General features: G+C 49.3%; 2 protein-coding genes across 4 annotated transcripts in view; both read right to left on the bottom strand.

Annotated features, from left to right (window-relative positions):
• The window catches only part of DNASE2B (deoxyribonuclease 2 beta), a 326,043-nt gene that overhangs the window by 116,673 nt on the left and 189,812 nt on the right, over positions 1–19,558 (bottom strand). The window lies entirely within an intron of this gene.
• PRKACB (protein kinase cAMP-activated catalytic subunit beta) overlaps positions 5,796–19,558 on the bottom strand; it is a 46,585-nt gene continuing 32,822 nt past the window's right edge. For all 3 annotated transcript variants that reach the window (XM_073643992.1, XM_073643991.1, XM_073643993.1), the window contains exons 3-10: positions 19,117–19,245; positions 16,455–16,553; positions 14,703–14,785; positions 14,493–14,619; positions 13,623–13,718; positions 11,557–11,679; positions 11,246–11,410; positions 5,796–7,391 (exon numbers count right to left, since the gene is read on the bottom strand). In XM_073643992.1, coding sequence (XP_073500093.1) covers positions 7,266–7,391; positions 11,246–11,410; positions 11,557–11,679; positions 13,623–13,718; positions 14,493–14,619; positions 14,703–14,785; positions 16,455–16,553; positions 19,117–19,245 — 948 coding nt within the window. In that variant the 3' untranslated portion in view covers positions 5,796–7,265. The remainder of the gene's footprint in view (positions 7,392–11,245; positions 11,411–11,556; positions 11,680–13,622; positions 13,719–14,492; positions 14,620–14,702; positions 14,786–16,454; positions 16,554–19,116; positions 19,246–19,558) is intronic.

The following is a 19,558-nucleotide window of genomic DNA, read 5'->3' as shown; positions in this document are numbered from 1 at the left end:
GTAATAATGAGCCCTCTATGCTTCCATATAGTAGTAATGACCCCTCTATGCCTCCGTATAGGAATTGTGTCCTCATTGTGCCTCTATAGTAATAGTGAACCCTCTGTGCCTCCATACACAGTGGTGTGAAAATGTGTTTGCCCCTTTCCTGATTTCTTATTCTTTTGCAGGTTTGTCACTTAAATGTTTCAGATCACAAAACAAATTTAAATATTAGACAAAGATAACACAAATAACCACAAAATGCAGTGTTTAAACAAAAGCTCTTTATTATTAAGGGAAAAAGAAATCCAAACCTACAGGGCCCTGTGTGAAAAAGTGATTGCCGCCTAAACCCAATAACTGGTTGGGCCCTTAGCAGCAACAACTGCAATCAAGTGTTTGCGATTACTGGCAATGAGTCTTTCTAACGCTCTGGAGGAATTTTGGCCGCTCATCTTTGCAGAATTGTTGTAATTCAGCCACATTGAGGGTTTCCAAGCATGAAACGCCTTTTTAAGGTCCGGCCACAGCATCTCAATCGTATTAAGGTCAGGACTTTGACTAGGCCACTCCAAACTCTTGATTATGTTTTTCCTGAGCCAGTCAGACTTGCTGGTGTGTTTTGGATCATTGTCCTGCTGCATAACCCAAGTGTACTTCAACTTGAGGTCATGAACAGATGGCCGGACATTCTCCTTCAGGATTTTTTTGTAGACAGCAAAATTCATGATTCCATTTACTACAGCAAGTCTTCCAGGCCCTGAAGCAGCAAAACAGCCCCAGACCATCACACTACCACCACCATATTTTACTGTTGGTATGATGTTCCTTTTCAGAAATGCAGAGGACGGGGGGGGGGGGGGGGACGACGACACTGCAGAGGACGGGGGGAGGGGGAGGACGACACTGCAGAGGACGGAGGGGGGGGGTGTGGAGGACACTGCAGAGGACGGGGGGTGTGTGGAGGACACTGCAGAGGACGGGGGGAGGGGGAGGACGACACTGCAGAGGACGGAGGGGGGGTGTGTGGAGGACACTGCAGAGGACGGGGTGTGTGTGGAGGACACTGCAGAGGACGGGGGGTGTGTGGAGGACGACACTGCAGAGGACGGGGGTGTGTGGAGGACGACACTGCAGAGGACGGGGGGACGACGACACTGCAGAGGACGGGGGGGAGACAATGCAGAGGACGGGAGGGGGAGACACTGCAGAGGACAGGGGGGGGAAGACACAGCAGAGGACGGAGGGGGGGACACTGCAGAGGACGGGAGGGGTGGAGGACACTGCAGAGGACGGGGGGTGGAGGACACTGCAGAGGACGGGGGGGGACACTGCAGAGGATGGGGGGACGGGACACTGCAGAGGATGGGGGGGGGGACACTGCAGAGGATGGGGGGACAATTGCAGCCGATGGAGGGACACTGCAGAGGATACGTGGACCACGCAGTGGATGAGGGGACGACGACACTGCAACGGACGGGGGGGACAACGCAGCGAACGAGTGGGACAACGTAGAACTTGTCAGTCCCCGAGAGGAGAAAAACTCAACATAGCCGAATAGCCCTGTGTGACCTTAGCAATGATGTCAAAGATTAACGCACCCATTGAGTTTTGGGACGAGCCTGACTCACACACTGTGTTTTTTCTTCACGCAAGAAAAAGTAGAAATCCTCTGATCTGAACGAGCCGTTCACTTACACTGATCAATGAGAAAAAAAGGAGTCACGCGGCTGTGAGCTCGTTCAGATGAGCGGATTTCTACACGGACTCAGTGTCTGTGTGAAAACCCCACAGTGTGCATTAGTGTCTTCAGATGAGATGTGACCACAGAACTCAATGGGAGCCAACACGCCCAAAATCCACTGGTGTGAACGAGGCCTCAGTGAATGAGCAGAGTTTTTTTCAAAAACTAAAATGTTTTCTCGTGGAAACCATGGCAAGAAATGCAACTTTTTGGTGCTTTAAGTGGGTATAGAGTTTTTTTGCAGCCTTCTGATTGGACAATGCCCAGATTGGAGTGGATTCCATGCCGTCACATGCACTTTTTTTTCCCACCAGGCAGTGTTTAAAACCTGAAAAGTAAACTGGTTTTACAATAGAAATCTCCGTGCCCATCCTCTCCGTGCCCATCCTCTCTGTGCGAACACTCTGCGATTCTTCAGGCTGATTCTGCGCTACCAATGTACAATGGAGCAGGAAAAGCCCCCAGCACGATGGCGGCGCGTCGCGGAGACCCCGATCGCGTCACTCAGGCTGGCACAGCAGATTTTCTGTGGATTTCTTGGCGTCGCAGAGTTCCATGTGGCACTGATTTCTCACCAATTTATTGCGTAGTTAGTAATGAAGTCTGCAGCGTGGGGGCCTCACATCGTATAGGATGTGGGGGGTCCTGGCTTGTGATCCCCCTCTAGTAGCAGAGGGGGTAGAGGGCAGCAGCTCTGATGAAATCACATCCAGTTTACTTCTACTGTTAATCGCACAAAACGGGTTTATGCGACGTGGGGATGTGGCGTAAAGGGGGTTCTCAGTCTCTACAGAATTGATGACCTTTCCATAGAATAGACCGGGAATATCATTGCGCCCCCCCCGCCCCCCAATCAGGAGATTGTGCACATTGTGCCCCCTTTGTTTCCCCGAAGTAGAGCGCCCTCCTGACAGTGGTGGCTGCATCTTGTATTACAGCTTGGAGCAGTTTAGTCCTATCGAAGTGACGGGGACCGCTCTGTGACACCAGGTACCATACCCTAGTCAGATAACTGGGAGCGTGTACAGGACCACGCCCTAGGTGGAGTGTACACCGTATTTCCGCTCTTCCGTTTTTTTTTTCTTCCCCCCTCGTAGCACAATGGTGCTGGCGTCGGCCCGCACCGTATAGAGATCACTCCCACTCTCCGCACGAAGCAAATGGTGATGAGAACGTCTGTCAGACTTCAGGGATCTAGGAATAACTGCAATACCCGCAGCCTCCTCTCTGATCCAAAAGGGTTGTGCAGCTTCATCCACCCTATTACAGGAAGGGTGGGGTAATAGGGACACAGCGGGGGGGGAACCAGGTAATAAATGTTTACAGCTACATATTGTAGGCACACTGATTATAGGGGGGCGCCTCGGCAGACGTCACGGATTACGATGTTTCACTTTTCCTGGTTGGCCCAGACCGTCGTGACAACTTCTTCCAGCCGCAGATCATCCGCTACATTTCGCTTCACACCGTCCCTACTTGTGCCCTTTGAAGGCGTGAGCGCCCCCTACATAACGTAATAATGAAGGGTCTATCCCTATAACAAAGCAGTAATAATGCCCCTTAAAGCAGACCTGACAGCAGGTAGAAGTGCAGTTCTTCTCTCATTTTAGTCCCGCTGCTCCAGTTTTTTTTTTTACTCCCGTGATATTGGGGGGGGGGGGTAACTTGTATACTTGGTGCTAATTTTTATTGGGGTCTGTGATCACAGGGTAACAATGAGAGCAGCTTAAATACACATACAATACAGACAGTAAAATGAGCATATTGAGTGCAATACAGGTTTCTGGAACTGAAACACAGATATAAAATAAAAACCCTGAACCTGCAGGGGAGCAGCGGAATAACAGGAGCGTAAAGCCGGGCACTTGTGACAGGTCCTATAAGAAGTAATGACGCCCCCTTCAGTTGCCTTGTTTTAATATTGACCCGACTGTCACAGGAAGGCCAATAGTAGAGAGAGGAGCATGACTGGGAGATCTGGCGCCCACCATTGTGTAGGTGCAGCTATTGGGTAATGGAGCCCAGGAGCCGAATCCACCACAATAATCACTAGGCTCACGCACACTGACTATGCCCCCAATATTAACCCTTCCTGCGGCAGAGCCCCATTTCTCAGATCTGTCTCTCCATGTGGTAACGAGTCCGCAGCGTCTCCACATCCCACGGGATTCGGACACTGATGGTCGGTGACACTTTGTTTCTAAATTTTAATATGTTCCATATTTATCAGTAACTCAGAAACTTAGAACATTTAGAATTTTTACGCCCTTTTAAACCCGATCGTGACGCAAAATATTTACCAACTCACGTTTCCCCCCCCGTGTCTAATTCTCAAATGTCCATCAATTTATTTATTTTGGGCTTTAAAAGAAAAGTAAAATGGCGTCAAACTTTTAAGAAAAATGTACAAAACTTTACAGAGTTTATATTAAAAAACAAAACAAAAACCATGAGTGACCCCCATCTTAAAACTCCCCCCCCCATGAAAGTCTTCAAACCTGAATTCAGGAAAGTTTGTTACAATAATGAAAGGGGAAATGGTAAAAAAAAAATGTTCTACACTAAAGTGTTAATGTCCCAAATCTTTAATTTTCACAGTGTTGGGAGAAAATGGAGCCACAATTTCCCCAGACAAGGTGAGATATTACTGTGTGCAGGGAGGAGTGCAGAAGGGGAGACGCTTTTTGGCAGCGCATATTTTGCTGGAATAGTTTGTGGGCGCCAATTGCAGATCCCCCAAAAGGTGCTGGATCGTCAGAAACCCCCCACAGCTCGCCTCCATATAAGCTCATTGCAATATCAGACGAGAATCAAAAGCGATCCCACAGCCGTTGTGACACGGACTGTATGGATAGAAGAAGTGATGTCGTCTATATTCGGAACTCTACAGGATCGCAGCGGCGGTCGGGTGACTAAAAGAACAAATGTCATGGTCACCCGACCGCTGCAGCCTGTGATCGGAGTCGACTTCTGAATGGAGAAGACATTGATGCTGGAGTCTGTGGAGCAGCCTGTGCTGGATGTAGGGGGGGAACCATGTGACTAGGCCTCAGTTTATGGATTTCAAAGCCCACCCTCTCCCCCAAAAAAAGTCAGAAAGCCCCTTTAAATAGCGGTTATAACAGTCTGCAGAATGCACCATGTAGGGGGGGCAGCGGATTCTGCGATGCCCCTTTGATGGCAGAAGTCCCCACAGTGGAGTCCGGCACTTGCAGTTATCATCTCGATAGCAGCCCCCTGCGACAGCGGCCCCCTGCGACAGCGGCGATCTCCAGCATTTAGGAAAATCTTTTTGAAAAAGTTCATGAATGACAACCCAGCCCCCATATAAAGCAATGGGGGAAGACGGCGCCATCCTCAGTCCAAATGAAATACAGAAGATATTGTTGTTTGTTTTTTTCATACAAAGAATTTTTAGATTTATTGTGACGTATATATAGATTTTGTTACATAAAATTTGCTACAGCAAAGTATCTGAAACTTTTTTTTTTTTTCCCCCCTTTGCACATAACGTAAGAGAGTGGAGAAAGACGGAGACGCTCCTCGGCCGTCTTGTAACTGTGCAAAAAAAAACCAAAAACACCCGCTCGCCAACCCAAAGACGTAAAACACATCTCCGGTAATAAAAGCTCATCATGAAGTGTATCTGACCCCTGTGCAATAAGGCAGCGGCCGCCTGGAGCCGTCCTGACCCCTCCTCGCCACTGGTGGTACTGGCCCATGGGCAATCTGCTCCATCAGCCGGCCTCCGACAGGCAAGAGATACACCTGCGAGTGCTCCTGAGTAACTACATGACCCAGAAGCACCTGATGCTGTCAGGACGTGCTGGGACCTGTGGTTCCCCAAAGACAGGAGGAGTCACAGGCCGCCGCTCTGGACATATTTAGAAGAAAGCAGCCGGTGGAATCTCTCCCAGCATTGAAACGAATACAACAGATGGGAGACGCGTGCGGACATCTCCAGATAGAAACAATTCATCCTCGTTGTGCATGGAGATGGGTCAGAAAAGGAGACGAGTTTATTGGAAACGCTGTGCTGTTGTAAGACAGGTCACTGAGATAATATATATATATATATATATATATATTTATATATAATGTAGACGTGTACAAACAAGAGATTTATATGGACAAGCAAAAAACCATAACGTGGTGGGGGGACGTGGAGACGCTTCATCTGGTGGGAGAGGGGGGATAAAAAAAAATAATAATTTACACAGAAGGCAGCGCGAGTCCTAAACAAAAAACACCCCCTGTACAGCCGCCTCGCCGCGAAACAGCGCGAGTCCGATTTACACCAGCCCCCAAAAAAAATTAAAAAAAAAAGTAAAAAATAAAATCTTCACTTGCTCCGGCAGCGTGAAGCCTCTGCCTCCTCGGGGGGACGCCGCGCGGTTGCTGACAGCACTTTACCCTCAATTTACTAATATAGTATACCAAAATAAAATGTGGCAGCAACATCTAATGGGGACATACTGACCGGTATCGCAACGGAGGTGAAATGTTGGAACACTTTTTTCCTGACTGCTATTGGCGCATAATTATCAGTCGTTTTTGGTTTATGTGTAAAAAAAAAAAAAATAAAAAAAAGTTAGATTAAATGAGAATACAAAATTACATCCCGTGAAAGTGGAAAGTGTTTATCGTGTCGTCACAATTCATTTTGTTCCATTTAAAAAAAAAAAAAGGGAATTTTAATAAAGCAGGCGGCGTGATAACAATAAAAACCCCAACCTGAAGATTCAGTGACGTGGTCCACACCGGAGACGTGCGATCGCTATACTGCCTTGTCAGGTAACGAGGAGATTCTGCCAAAGTATTAAGGAAGAAACAAATAAGTGCGTAAAAAGGGAAAGTGGCACATGAAAAACAAAACCCAAAAGGCACGGGGAAGGGGGTCGAGCTAACAATGTTGCACTCCAATTTGGATCTACGCGATCATTGGCCAATCTCGTGATGAAGGTTACCTTCGGTACATGTATGACCCTAGACGGTATTATTTTTTACACAAAGAAAGTTCCTGACCAATTAATAAAAAAAGTAACCTGAACCTGCAGCGAGCAGGAAACAAAAAAGAAAAAAAAAAGTCTCTGTAATCTTTCCTTTTTGACAGTGGCACAGACTGGAGGCGACGGCTCTGCATTCTACACTAAGTGCAACATCTCCCGTAGCAGTCACACAACACACGGTCAAAGTAAAAGGGAGTGTAAATGGGTAAAATACTACTTAAAAACGGTGCGGAGGTGGATGGAGAAACCGACAGATGGGACGCAGAACGGAAAACAGGAGAAACCAAAACAAGATAAGTGGTCTAGTATTCTGCGTTACAGCCCCCGCTGCTCTGCCGTGCCGGGGTAACTGGGTCGGTGCAAACTGCACGCATGGAAGATGGCGCTCTAGACTTCAGTCAGCTTTGCGGAATGAAGGAACTAGGTAACTCTCGACGTAAGATGGTGTCAGCTCCACCCCATCTGAAAAACAGAGTGCAAAGATCCCGATGTGAGCCCTGATGGCGTTCTCGTCCTAACGCGCTTCCATCCTAAAAGTCAGCAAATTCTTTTGCACATTTCTCAGTGAGAGACACGCGGATGTCCTCCTCCTCGTAGTCGTCAAAGTTGCTGGTGTCTCCGGGGCCTCGACACTTTGGTATGAACGGAGCTTCCACCTGATGAACAAAAGGGGAAACGTCAGCACCGAGAGCAGAGACGGACAAAGAGGGAAACGTCAGCACCGAGAGCAGAGACGGACAAAAGGGGAAACGTCAGCACCGAGAGCAGAGACGGACAAAGAGGGAAAGGTCAGCACCGAGACGGACAAAGAGGGAAAGGTCAGCACCGAGACGGACAAAGAGGGAAAGGTCAGCACCGAGACGGACAAAGAGGGAAAGGTCAGCACCGAGACGGACAAAGAGGGAAAGGTCAGCACCGAGACGGACAAAGAGGGAAACGTCAGCACCGAGACGGACAAAGAGGGAAACGTCAGCACCGAGACGGACAAAGAGGGAAACGTCAGCACCGAGACGGACAAAGAGGGAAACGTCAGCACCGAGACGGACAAAGAGGGAAACGTCAGCACCGAGACGGACAAAGAGGGAAACGTCAGCACCGAGACGGACAAAGAGGGAAACGTCAGCACCGAGACGGACAAAGAGGGAAACGTCAGCACCGAGACGGACAAAGAGGGAAACGTCAGCACCGAGACGGACAAAGAGGGAAACGTCAGCACCGAGACGGACAAAGAGGGAAACGTCAGCACCGAGACGGACAAAGAGGGAAACGTCAGCACCGAGACGGACAAAGAGGGAAACGTCAGCACCGAGACGGACAAAGAGGGAAACGTCAGCACCGAGACGGACAAAGAGGGAAACGTCAGCACCGAGACGGACAAAGAGGGAAACGTCAGCACCGAGACGGACAAAGAGGGAAACGTCAGCACCGAGACGGACAAAGAGGGAAACGTCAGCACCGAGACGGACAAAGAGGGAAACGTCAGCACCGAGACGGACAAAGAGGGAAACGTCAGCACCGAGACGGACAAAGAGGGAAACGTCAGCACCGAGACGGACAAAGAGGGAAACGTCAGCACCGAGACGGACAAAGAGGGAAACGTCAGCACCGAGACGGACAAAGAGGGAAACGTCAGCACCGAGACGGACAAAGAGGGAAACGTCAGCACCGAGACGGACAAAGAGGGAAACGTCAGCACCGAGACGGACAAAGAGGGAAACGTCAGCACCGAGACGGACAAAGAGGGAAACGTCAGCACCGAGACGGACAAAGAGGGAAACGTCAGCACCGAGACGGACAAAGAGGGAAACGTCAGCACCGAGACGGACAAAGAGGGAAACGTCAGCACCGAGACGGACAAAGAGGGAAACGTCAGCACCGAGACGGACAAAGAGGGAAACGTCAGCACCGAGACGGACAAAGAGGGAAACGTCAGCACCGAGACGGACAAAGAGGGAAACGTCAGCACCGAGAGCAGAGACGGACAAAGAGGGAAACGTCAGCAACGAGAGCAGAGACGGACAAAGAGGGAAACGTCAGCACCGAGAGCAGAGACGGACAAAGAGGGAAACGTCAGCACCGAGAGCAGAGACGGACAAAGAGGGAAAGGTCAGCACCGAGACGGACAAAGAGGGAAAGGTCAGCACCGAGACGGACAAAGAGGGAAAGGTCAGCACCGAGACGGACAAAGAGGGAAAGGTCAGCACCGAGACGGACAAAGAGGGAAAGGTCAGCACCGAGACGGACAAAGAGGGAAAGGTCAGCACCGAGACGGACAAAGAGGGAAAGGTCAGCACCGAGACGGACAAAGAGGGAAACGTCAGCACCGAGACGGACAAAGAGGGAAACGTCAGCACCGAGACGGACAAAGAGGGAAACGTCAGCACCGAGACGGACAAAGAGGGAAACGTCAGCACCGAGACGGACAAAGAGGGAAACGTCAGCACCGAGACGGACAAAGAGGGAAACGTCAGCACCGAGACGGACAAAGAGGGAAACGTCAGCACCGAGACGGACAAAGAGGGAAACGTCAGCACCGAGACGGACAAAGAGGGAAACGTCAGCACCGAGACGGACAAAGAGGGAAACGTCAGCACCGAGACGGACAAAGAGGGAAACGTCAGCACCGAGACGGACAAAGAGGGAAACGTCAGCACCGAGATGGACAAAGAGGGAAACGTCAGCACCGAGACGGACAAAGAGGGAAACGTCAGCACCGAGACGGACAAAGAGGGAAACGTCAGCACCGAGAGCAGAGACGGACAAAGAGGTAAACGTCAGCACCGAGAGCAGAGAAGCAGAGTTACACACAAGCCACAGATTGTTATCTCATCACAAATATGGACTCTGCCTCATGATGCCATGGCTCCCTATTATCATGTGTTATACACCCCCAAAACTGCAGACACCACCACATAGGTCCTGGAGAGAACAAGCTAAACCTACCCGAGTGGCACCGACATGGAAGAGTCCACTGTACGCGCCTTCACCCCCAAAGTGTCCCACGACCTGGGCTCTAATCCTTCTTGGCTCCTGTAGATTGTCAGGTCAGATGCCGAAGTCCGCGGGCGAAGGTGGAAGTTCAGGTCGCCGTGTTATGTAAATCCTGCTACAAACCGGCGCTGACCTGGTGCCACCTGGGTGTATCTGAAGCTCGGCCTTATACCTGTATAGCGGCAGGTTCCCACTATATTATTAACCTCGTCATGGCCGTGTGTAGCACAGAAGAGGTGCCCATACAATCAGCGCGCACTGGAACTCTGTTAGAATTGTGTATATATACAAATTATATATATTACACACACCCCATCAGTGTTATACACGTTACGTTGCCCATCTTTTTCCGAAGCTCTTTTCTACAGTCGGCCTGGAGCGGAGCGTTTTGCCATTGGCAGCAGTCAGTGCTTTATGACAAGCCTTCATCTTGGGAGGAGGCGAATTGCACGCCACCCCCAGACGCCCACGGATGGCAGCGGCGCCAGCCAAAAACGTGCCACCAAGAAAAAGAACACAAGCAAACTGAACATCGAAAAGTGTCACCGCTGCAACGATACACGGAATATACAGAGCAAAGCAGGAAATCACATCGACTGATCTCCTGCCGTTTTGTGTATACAGCACCAAGGCAAACTAGGAGTCACCATGGTTACAGACCATGAACAACCTGGTATGATCGGCTCCTGCAGTCAGGTGTCCATCCCTCACTTCTGACTACTGAATGCTGCAGGACCGACCACATCCCTTCCTTTGCCTGTAACCATGGAGACAGATTGTTCTTCACTGGAGCTGAATTCACCATAAAGGTTATTACATACATTCTAATAAATGGCGGGTACATGGTTAATCCGTACGGGGGGCCGCGGAGCGTGGACTTTGGTCTCATTGCTCCATTGCATTTCCTTCTTTTCTGACCCCGGAGCTTTATAGTCAGGAGGCTCCCATAGTCGTCTAGAAGAAGCGAGGCACGTAATGAATATTCATGAGGCCGGCACGGAGGCAGCGGTCCCCGGCGGGATGAGCGTCTTCACTCTCATAAATATTAATCTGACCCATAAAACGGAGACTTATCCGGATACAGGGAAATTGGCCCTGACAGCAGCGCGCAGAGACACCATGAAAATGGCGCTCTCCCGCCTGCGATACCAGCGCCGTCATATTACTGGAGGGCGCCCCGCCGGCGAAAAACGCACCAGAGGGCGCCCCGCCGGCGAAAAACGCACCAGAGGGCCGCCCCGCCGGCGAAAAACGCACCAGAGGGCCGCCCCGCCGACGAAAAATGCACCAGAGGGCCGCCCCGCCGACGAAAAACGCACCAGAGGGCGCCCCGCCGACGAAGCAGCCTGTAACCATGGAGACACGCTCTGGAGGCTGGAGCTGTATACACAAAACGGTGACGTCCTTTACTTTCATAAAGATGATTTAGAAACATTTTTAATTCCAGCAATAGAAAAGATCAGCAGTAAAGATGGAGGTGACATTATCTCAGTGACAGAAGACGCCTTGTGGATTTTACCTTTCTCTGGTAGATTGCAATCCAGTCCGTAGTGGCAAACCACTTGTGGTTCTTGATATCGTTGACCCCGTTCTTCAGATTCCCGTATCGCTTGGTCAGATCTACCTGCAGTAAGTTCCTTAGTAAGTCCTTCAGATCCGAGCTGAAGTGGGATGGGAACCGTACCTGAAGCCGAGAGAAAAGAGGCGATAATCAGACTCCTCTCCCCCCGGTGGGATTATTCCCAGAAGATATTCCTGCAATTCACCAGACGGCCACAAACACACGACCTCAGCCACAATATCCAGCTGACACCTCATCCCCTTACTTACCTTTCCTGAAACTATTTTTTCGTATATCTGAATGGGCTGATCAGCAAAAAATGGAGGATAACCTGCTGCCATTTCATAGATTAACACCCCTAATGCCCACCAGTCCACCGCCTTGTTATAGCCCTATAGGGAGAAGAAATGGAAAGAACGTGAGATTTCTAGGGACATCAGGGCTGCACAGTACAGACACCATAAAGGGGTTCTCTCAACATCAAAAATGGTTAAAATCCTAACAATCTTGTAAAAACGAGCAATACTGCAATTTTAGCTCTATTAAAAATTCCCCTCATTCACAGAGATTTTTCATTTTACTGCTTAATGTTCATTATCTAGGTTACTGGTCAACTCTGCAGGGCCCACGAGCGGCGACCCCAGGGCCCACGAGCGGCGACCTCAGGGCCCACGAGCTCCTGTTTTCAACACAGCACTGTAAGCACAGATGGCCGATCGCTGCAGCACAATCCCGGCAGATTTTGTGTCCCTGTGCTCCTCAGAGGCTGCTGTTTGGGAGACTGCACAGTGCAAAGCAGCGGTGCCACCATGCAGCGGTCCGAACTGTCAATCTTCAGGAGGGCACCGCCCCCTGTAAACCAGGAAGCCGAGAGGCAGAGGAGCGCTGCGCTGCTGAAGATTACAAGCGATGACTACCCTCGAACCTTTCCATCCATGAATATTTGCCTGGCCGTGTGCGCTACTTCTGTAGAAGTTGTCTGGATCGGGCAAATCTCTAGATCTAAGGCGGCTAATGGTTCTTCGCTTCTGGATTCAAGCTTCACTAATGAAGTCTCAGTTGCCCAGAAGCGTCGGTGTCCCCTCCAGGGAAACAGCAGCACTTGTGGCTATGTTTTTCTATTGCAGCCAAGACCTATTTAGTAGAATAGCCCTGAGCTGCAATACTCAGAAAAAAGCACAAGGACAAGAGGGGCGCTGTTCCTAGAATAAAAAAACCAAGCTGAATCTATAAAGCCCTATAAAGGGTACAGTAAAGAGCTTGCAGTGGTAGCGTGGAGTCAAGTGAAAGTCCAGCTCTTCTTAGGCTGTGTGCCCACGATGCGTTTTTTAAGTGTTTCCGCAGCGGCAAAACGCAGCAGAAACGCTTAAAAAACGCTTGGTAGAAGGTCTGCCATGTCCCCCAATGATAATCCGCTGTGCTGTGTACATGCTGCGGAAATTTCCGCTGCGGATTATCATTGCGGAAAAAAACGCAGCACTACCAATTATTTTGCGGAAGTGCTGCGTTTTCGCCGCCATTGACTTGCATTAGAACGTATGGAATCCGCATCCCTGCATCTGTACTTGCGTAATTGGCGCGTTCTAATGTGCGGATGGTACCTGGGAGTAGAGGAGAGGAGAGTCTCATCCACACCCAGGTACCATTAAAAAAGTTGTAAAAAAAGAATAAAATAAAAAATAAATATATACTTACCTTCTGGCGGCCCGTGCTGCGCTCCTCCTTGCTTCCCGGCACTTCGCGATGGAATGAAGGACCTGCGCTGACGTCAGAGTCATGTGATGGGTCACACGACGAGGACGTCGGCAGGTCCTTCAATCCACCACTGCCGGCAGCCGGGACGGTGAAGCAAGACAGCGTGGGCCATCGGAGGGCAAGTATACATTTATTTTTTTATTTTTTCACATTCTCTCGGTCACACTATATATGCCAGTTGCATGGATTTATATTGTGTGACCAAGTTGACAAGCACTTTCCAAGTGATGCTAAAAGCGCTTGTCAACCCGCATGCGGAAATGAATGTGAAGAACGCTTCACATCCGCATGTCCCTGGCAGGAAAAAGCACGTACTATCCGCACGTACAATCCGCACGTACAATCCGCACGTACAATCCGCACGCATTTTTTTCTGCCAGGGAGATGCAGAAACGTTCAGGAAAAAATCCTGAGCATTTCTGCATCGTGGGCACATAGCCTTACAGTCACCTTTGGTCTATCGATACACGAGGAGAGCGCACGTACTATAGAGGAGCGTGCACGAGCCTTTACCAGAGAACCAAACTAGCGGCCAGACAGAACTGGCAGCGCGGCATAAGTGTGTCTACTTGTCGCTTGCCTTGCTCAAAATAATTTCCGGCGCCAGGTATTCTGGGGTTCCACATAACGTCCAAGTCCTTCCCTTTACTCGCTTGGCAAACCCAAAGTCTGTGACCTGCAAAAGAAATACTGACGTTACTTCTCCTTTATTTCTGCCCTCGGTGTCTATGTCTGGGCGCAGTTCCTGCCCGATCTGACACCCGGTGTAGAGACACGGGGCTTGCGGGGCGGTGACGCTACAGAGGCGGCTGACCGAGCACCTATCCTATGTACAGCAGGACCCGCACACCATACTCGCTGCACAGCGGGGTCTCCATGTCAGACTGCGGGTACAGCGAGATCATACGGTGCAGATATTGTAAGGTCACCTGGAAGATGCGTCCCGTACAGACGCTTAAAGCCCAGGACCACCTACTATACGTAAGTCGATGAGCACCAGGAATGGACGCCTGGGTAGGACTGTGGTGCTGCTTGTGATTGATGGCGGCATTTAAATAGTTAACAGCAGCAACTGGCGCCATCTCCGTCAGTGTATAACAGCTCCTAAGCCTGTGCTGCACACACCCTGACTGGCTCCATCACATCCATCGTGGAGCGGCACTAAGGGGGTTAAACTCAATGGGAGCATAAAAATAACAGATGCCATGTGGACGCCATCCGTGTGACATCCGCTTTTAATGGATTCATCGCAGTTATGGACACAGGAAACGGTAATTGGTTTTGTTAAATTATTTGATGATGTATAAAAAATGTTCCATGCTCGGACGGTGACATGCGGAGTCTATACACCAAGTCACAGGCACACGATCAGTACATGTGGACGATGGTGACAGTAATGCATAAAAGCCGGCGGCACGTCCGTATATAAATCACAAACGAGGCCACTCACCTGAATATATCCTTGTTGGTCAATTAGGAGATTTTCTGGCTTGAGATCTCTGTAGATGAGGTCTAATGAATGGAGGTACTCGAATGTTAAAACTATCTGAGCTGCGTAGAACCGCGCGTGGGGCTCGCTGGAAAGAAATACGGCACCTTAGATACCCGCGCCAGCAGGATTGCGCAGCCCAAACCCACAGAAAGGCACAAGACAACTGACCTGAACCTGCCGATTCTCCTTAGATGTGAGAACATCTCTCCTCCCGGCACGTACTCCATCACCATATAGAGGTTTGAATTATCCTGTAGGGAACAATAGAAATAAACATTAGGACACACAATGTGGATTGCAGATTTACAAGGGTGGAAAGTGCAGCTCCCTGCACCACTAGCAGCGTTGCGGCATCTTTTCCCCTTGATGACGAGTCCCCGCTCCGTGGCCGACAGGCAGCGGACGTTCTGCAGCGGATTTGCGTGCAGATAATCAGCCTCGTAGATGAGACTTTGGCGGCAGAATCAGATCCTCAGGGAGGATTTCACATCTGCAGCTTGTTAATTTTTCTGCATTTTTCACTCTTAGCTGCGGCTTTTACCCTGTAAGGATTTGGTGAAGATTTTTGCCGCTGCGGACGATGTGTCGGACGTGGACCTACCACAATAGACCTGAACCATGATACCAGATACATGGATGTGAATGAATGCTGCGGGTCAGGGGAAGCAGACCGGGTTTAGTACTGGAGAAATTAAATGGAGATTGCTGCTCAGTGATATCAAGAAGAAAATTTGAAAACTGGGAGGAATATCTAAAATATATAGGAAATGGTCATTATACCTTCCGGTAAGAATGTCCTGAGTTTTCTGGAATAGAGGCCTTCCTTGTCGCCATATTGATTTTTTGGGTGGAGACAAACTCCTACCAATATAACAGATTGGGGGAAAGAGTCCATCTCAAAGAACCCCTGCATCTTCCCTTAAGACTCTGATTAATGCACTTCCTCTGTTATTCCTCCTGGAAATGTAAGAATTGATTGACACCTGGGTTTTAGCACTTGGGGGTTGTGTCCCTACAAACTCTGACATTGTCCAATGGGTATGTTGGATTCTGACACCCACGTGACAAGGAGGATTGAAGAGCCCAGTTGTCAATGTACTCATACATTTTGGGGAGTAATAATGGCCCATTTAGAAAAGCCAGCGTTCGTAGGCATGCTCGTTCCAGATAACGGGCCGGCAATCGTCCAATCGCTGGACGCGATGCTGTTTATGCCGACATAATGATTGTCAGCAGCGCGTGGCCCGGTGTGAACAGGACGTGCGCTGCAGATAGCATGGCGTACATGGAACAGAGCAATTGGATTAGTGACCATTCTGTCCCCATCTGTTTCTACAGCCGGTGTGAACAGTCCCGTAAAGGCTCGCCGATCGGTTTGCTATATATATATGCTCCACAGTCAATAACGGTTTGTCTAAATATGCCACAATAAAGGAACAAATCAGGACTTCAGAACGAGGCTTCACAAAAAAAAAAAAAAAAAAGTCTAATTTCAGATGTGACACTTTATACATTGCTATAGATAGTAATTTCCAGAATTACAAGGCAAAGTTTTTGGTGGAAAAATGTAATATCCTGTGGCCAACATGGATGCCTTTATTTCGGGAGCTGCACGCACCCCCATCATGGACACAGATGTGAGATATTAGACTGAAGCTTCGCCCGTCAGGTTCCCCATGACGTACAGTAATTGTGCAGTCTACATCCAGCGACTGTAGAGGCTCGTGTGTCGCTCATGATGGACGGACTAAGGACAGATGCAGACGTCCATGCGTCACAGTCAGATTATGGAGCGCAATGCACGGCCCGGCCGTGGTCTCCTGACCCCAACGCTACAGCCTCATCTGGGCCGCAGAGCTCCGGAGATCGCAGCCGGTCCGTGCACCGCGGTCTGTACACTCAGGAATCGTGATCTTTTACCTTGAACGAATACTCCAACCTCACCAGGAACGGGAAGTTGACGGCCTGTAATATCCTCTTCTCGTTCAGCGTGTGCTCGATCTGCTTCAGCTTCACCACCTGGAAATCAAAGAGCGAGAACCGGATCAACGACAGCAGAGACCGGGGGCAAAGGGAAACCCTGCGGCCGGACAGTCTATTCCTGTATGAATGCGAGTATTTAGGCCTATTTAAAGGGATTCTGCTGCTTAGTAGACTTGTTAAAGGGCTCAAAACGCATGTGAAATGCCAAAAAACGTCATAGTATAAGGCGTGCGCCCTGGACCACTTCCATCTCACCATACATTTTAAAGAAAATTGAAGACCATCACATCATAAAGTTATTTGTGTCCATGGGACGGATAGCTGCTCCTGGTATCTAAAGGTATATTCACACCTGACAGATCTGTTCCGGAAAGTTCTGAGACTGAAGTACCTGGTTCTTTACATAGGATTGGATCCGCAGCACAGGGACTTCTGCCGCTGTAACTTATGATTTAGGTGATTTACATGAGTATTAATTGCTGTAGGGAGGAGAGGTCAAGCAGGCAGATAAAATCGGATATAACCAGGACCCATCGACACTAACGAGTAGATCGCTGCAATCATTTACCAGCCAGACACTTTTTTTTTTTACACTGAAGGCAGCACACAGCCATTTATTGCAGGACTAGAGGTGAGGGGACAGACGGGTATATAGATCTAGAAATATCTGTTAGATCCCACTTCTGCCTGTATATTAGCAGACACTGTAGTATACAGGAGGGAGAGGCCACACAATGAGCTCCGTGCTCCTCCTTTTACCCCGCGGCTCCGGGCCGCTCTGTGACATCTACTTTTTAGGCGTTGCCTATGACTCTTTGCTTAAGACCTCTGTGCACAGGACGGATTATATAAGTGATGTCTTGTGAAAGTGCTGGCGGCTTTGCTGTCACTCGCCTGCAGCCTTGTGACTATAAAGATCTGTACAGGAAGCGGCTGCTTCCACCACATGCGGGGGCGGCAGCCATCGCTGCAGCGTGCGGGCTCTGCACAGTCTTCCCATGGAGCAATGAGACCCAGGCTAATTGCCTGCAACGTCAATCATTTACTTGTTGGGTGACCCGGGACCCAAGCTGCTGCAGCACATCCTCATCTTATTTTTTAAATTACGGTGGAATTTAGAATTCAGTTTCTGGCAGTTTTGAGGCGTTACAGCACCGAGCTGGCGGTGCGCTGACGCCATTATTTCAGGGTCTTATGCCCCCGCTTCTTCCTTACAAGAGGTTGTGCATTAAGAGTCCCAGGTTGGCGCGTGCAGCCGCCTTGCTGAAGTTACACCGTCCGCTGACGCCCTGAAGCTCCGGCTGAGCGTTATTGATCAGATCACGTGTCCATCACTTGGGATCGCCCTGCGTCTCAGGCAGCGTCTGATCCTTTCTGGGGAGCACTGATGTACCCCCCTCTCCTTTAGTTTTTTGGGGCCTTCATTATTAGGGTATATAATGACTTTTTTAGTGGGATTTACTAGAGTTGACCTGAACCTTGCATGAAGCATCGTTACATTTTTATTGATATTTATGTCCTTGGTTGTAGGTAGACACCTCAAGAGGAGAAGGAACGTCCTGAAACGCGTGGAAGGTAATTCGATTTTCTTTCTTACCCATGTGGGCACAACTGAAAGTGGCACCTGATAAGTTCCCGTCAATAACGTCTGATCAGTAGCAGAGATTCATCTACAGTAGTAACGCTGGATGTGGTGGGCACTTTGCCATCTAACAAAAAGGGGGATGTTGGGCGAGCTTTACCTGGAAGTCCTCTCCGCCCCATTTCTCTTGGCTGGGGCGCTACCATTTGTCTTTTTGTCCTGTATATACTTTATCATTACGTAGTCATGAATTATATAGACTGGGTCTCGGCAGGTAATATCGTAGATTTAGTTGTTTGGCTTCACGACGTCACATTTACTAAAAAGAGGAAAATTTCACTCTGGTTAATGGCGGTGAATGAGACCCCAGCGTTTACAGGGTCTCATATACATGGATTTGACTCATCGCTGTTTCTCCAGAGTAATACCAGCCTTAATAGTGACTTATGTTTGGCTTTATTCCTTATTTAATTTGTGCCTTTAAGTTAACTTTACTTGATTTCGTCCGTTTTTTTTGGGTCGCTATTATGGGTGTAGTTTTTGTCATCTAGAACATTAAAACCCAGTTCATCATTTGCATCTTACTGCTCTAAAAAGGCACAAAAAATGTAAAATGAAAAAATTAAGAAAGTTTTTGATTTTGCACAAAGTTCACCCAACCCGCCTGCAACCACCTGAATTGGGCGCAAATCAAAACGGCAACAAATACCACAAGACAAAGAAGAAAAGTCACAGACGCAGATGATGGATCGGGGCTGAGCGTCTTTCCTCATTTCCGATTTATCGTGAATTGGCTATGTGCAAAAAAAAAAAAAAAAAAGGAGGCAGAGACCGGTCAGTTTTCTGCCAAACTTGGAATGAATGGGTCGAAGTTTGACACGAGCTAGCAGAGGTCAGCCGCGAGCCGTCCGTGAACTGTCCGCTGGATACAAGGAGGTGTGAATGAGGCACAAGCCTGCCGCAGGGGGTCTGCAGGGTCCGGACCAGCAGTGACCAGCGACGGCCGGAGACACCTACCTTCTGTTTATCCAGGATCTTCATGGCGTAATACTGATCGGCTCCTTTATGCTTCACCAACATGACTCTTCCGAATGAGCCAGTGCCCAAAGTCTTTATCCTCTCGAAGTCTTCTAGGCCGGCGGTGTTCTGAGGGAGACAGACGGATTAGATCATTTAACCGTTCGCAGACTGGATCGCTCACTTGGCGCAGGAGCGTTGTTTGCATTGGACCAGGTACATATATAACAGAAGTTGGGCTGACTAACTGGTTTATGAGCATTTTGGCGCAGGATCCGTGTAGGACTGTGCTGGGTGTGCAACAAGTCCAGCCATTGTGTTCACGGATACATGTAAGGATGTGTTCACATGTGCTGTATGGACAGAAGAAACCGCGGCATGCGTCAGGGCAGATTCTGCTGCACCGCTCACCCTGTGCATTGTGCGAGGGTCCACAAAAGCA

Source organism: Phyllobates terribilis, unplaced genomic scaffold (assembly GCF_046119375.1).
Source record: "Phyllobates terribilis strain yellow unplaced genomic scaffold, ASM4611937v1 Scaffold_8__6_contigs__length_399053987, whole genome shotgun sequence".
NCBI classification, from domain to species: Eukaryota; Metazoa; Chordata; class Amphibia; order Anura; family Dendrobatidae; genus Phyllobates; species Phyllobates terribilis.
This window is presented reverse-complemented; position numbering and strand designations above follow the sequence as displayed.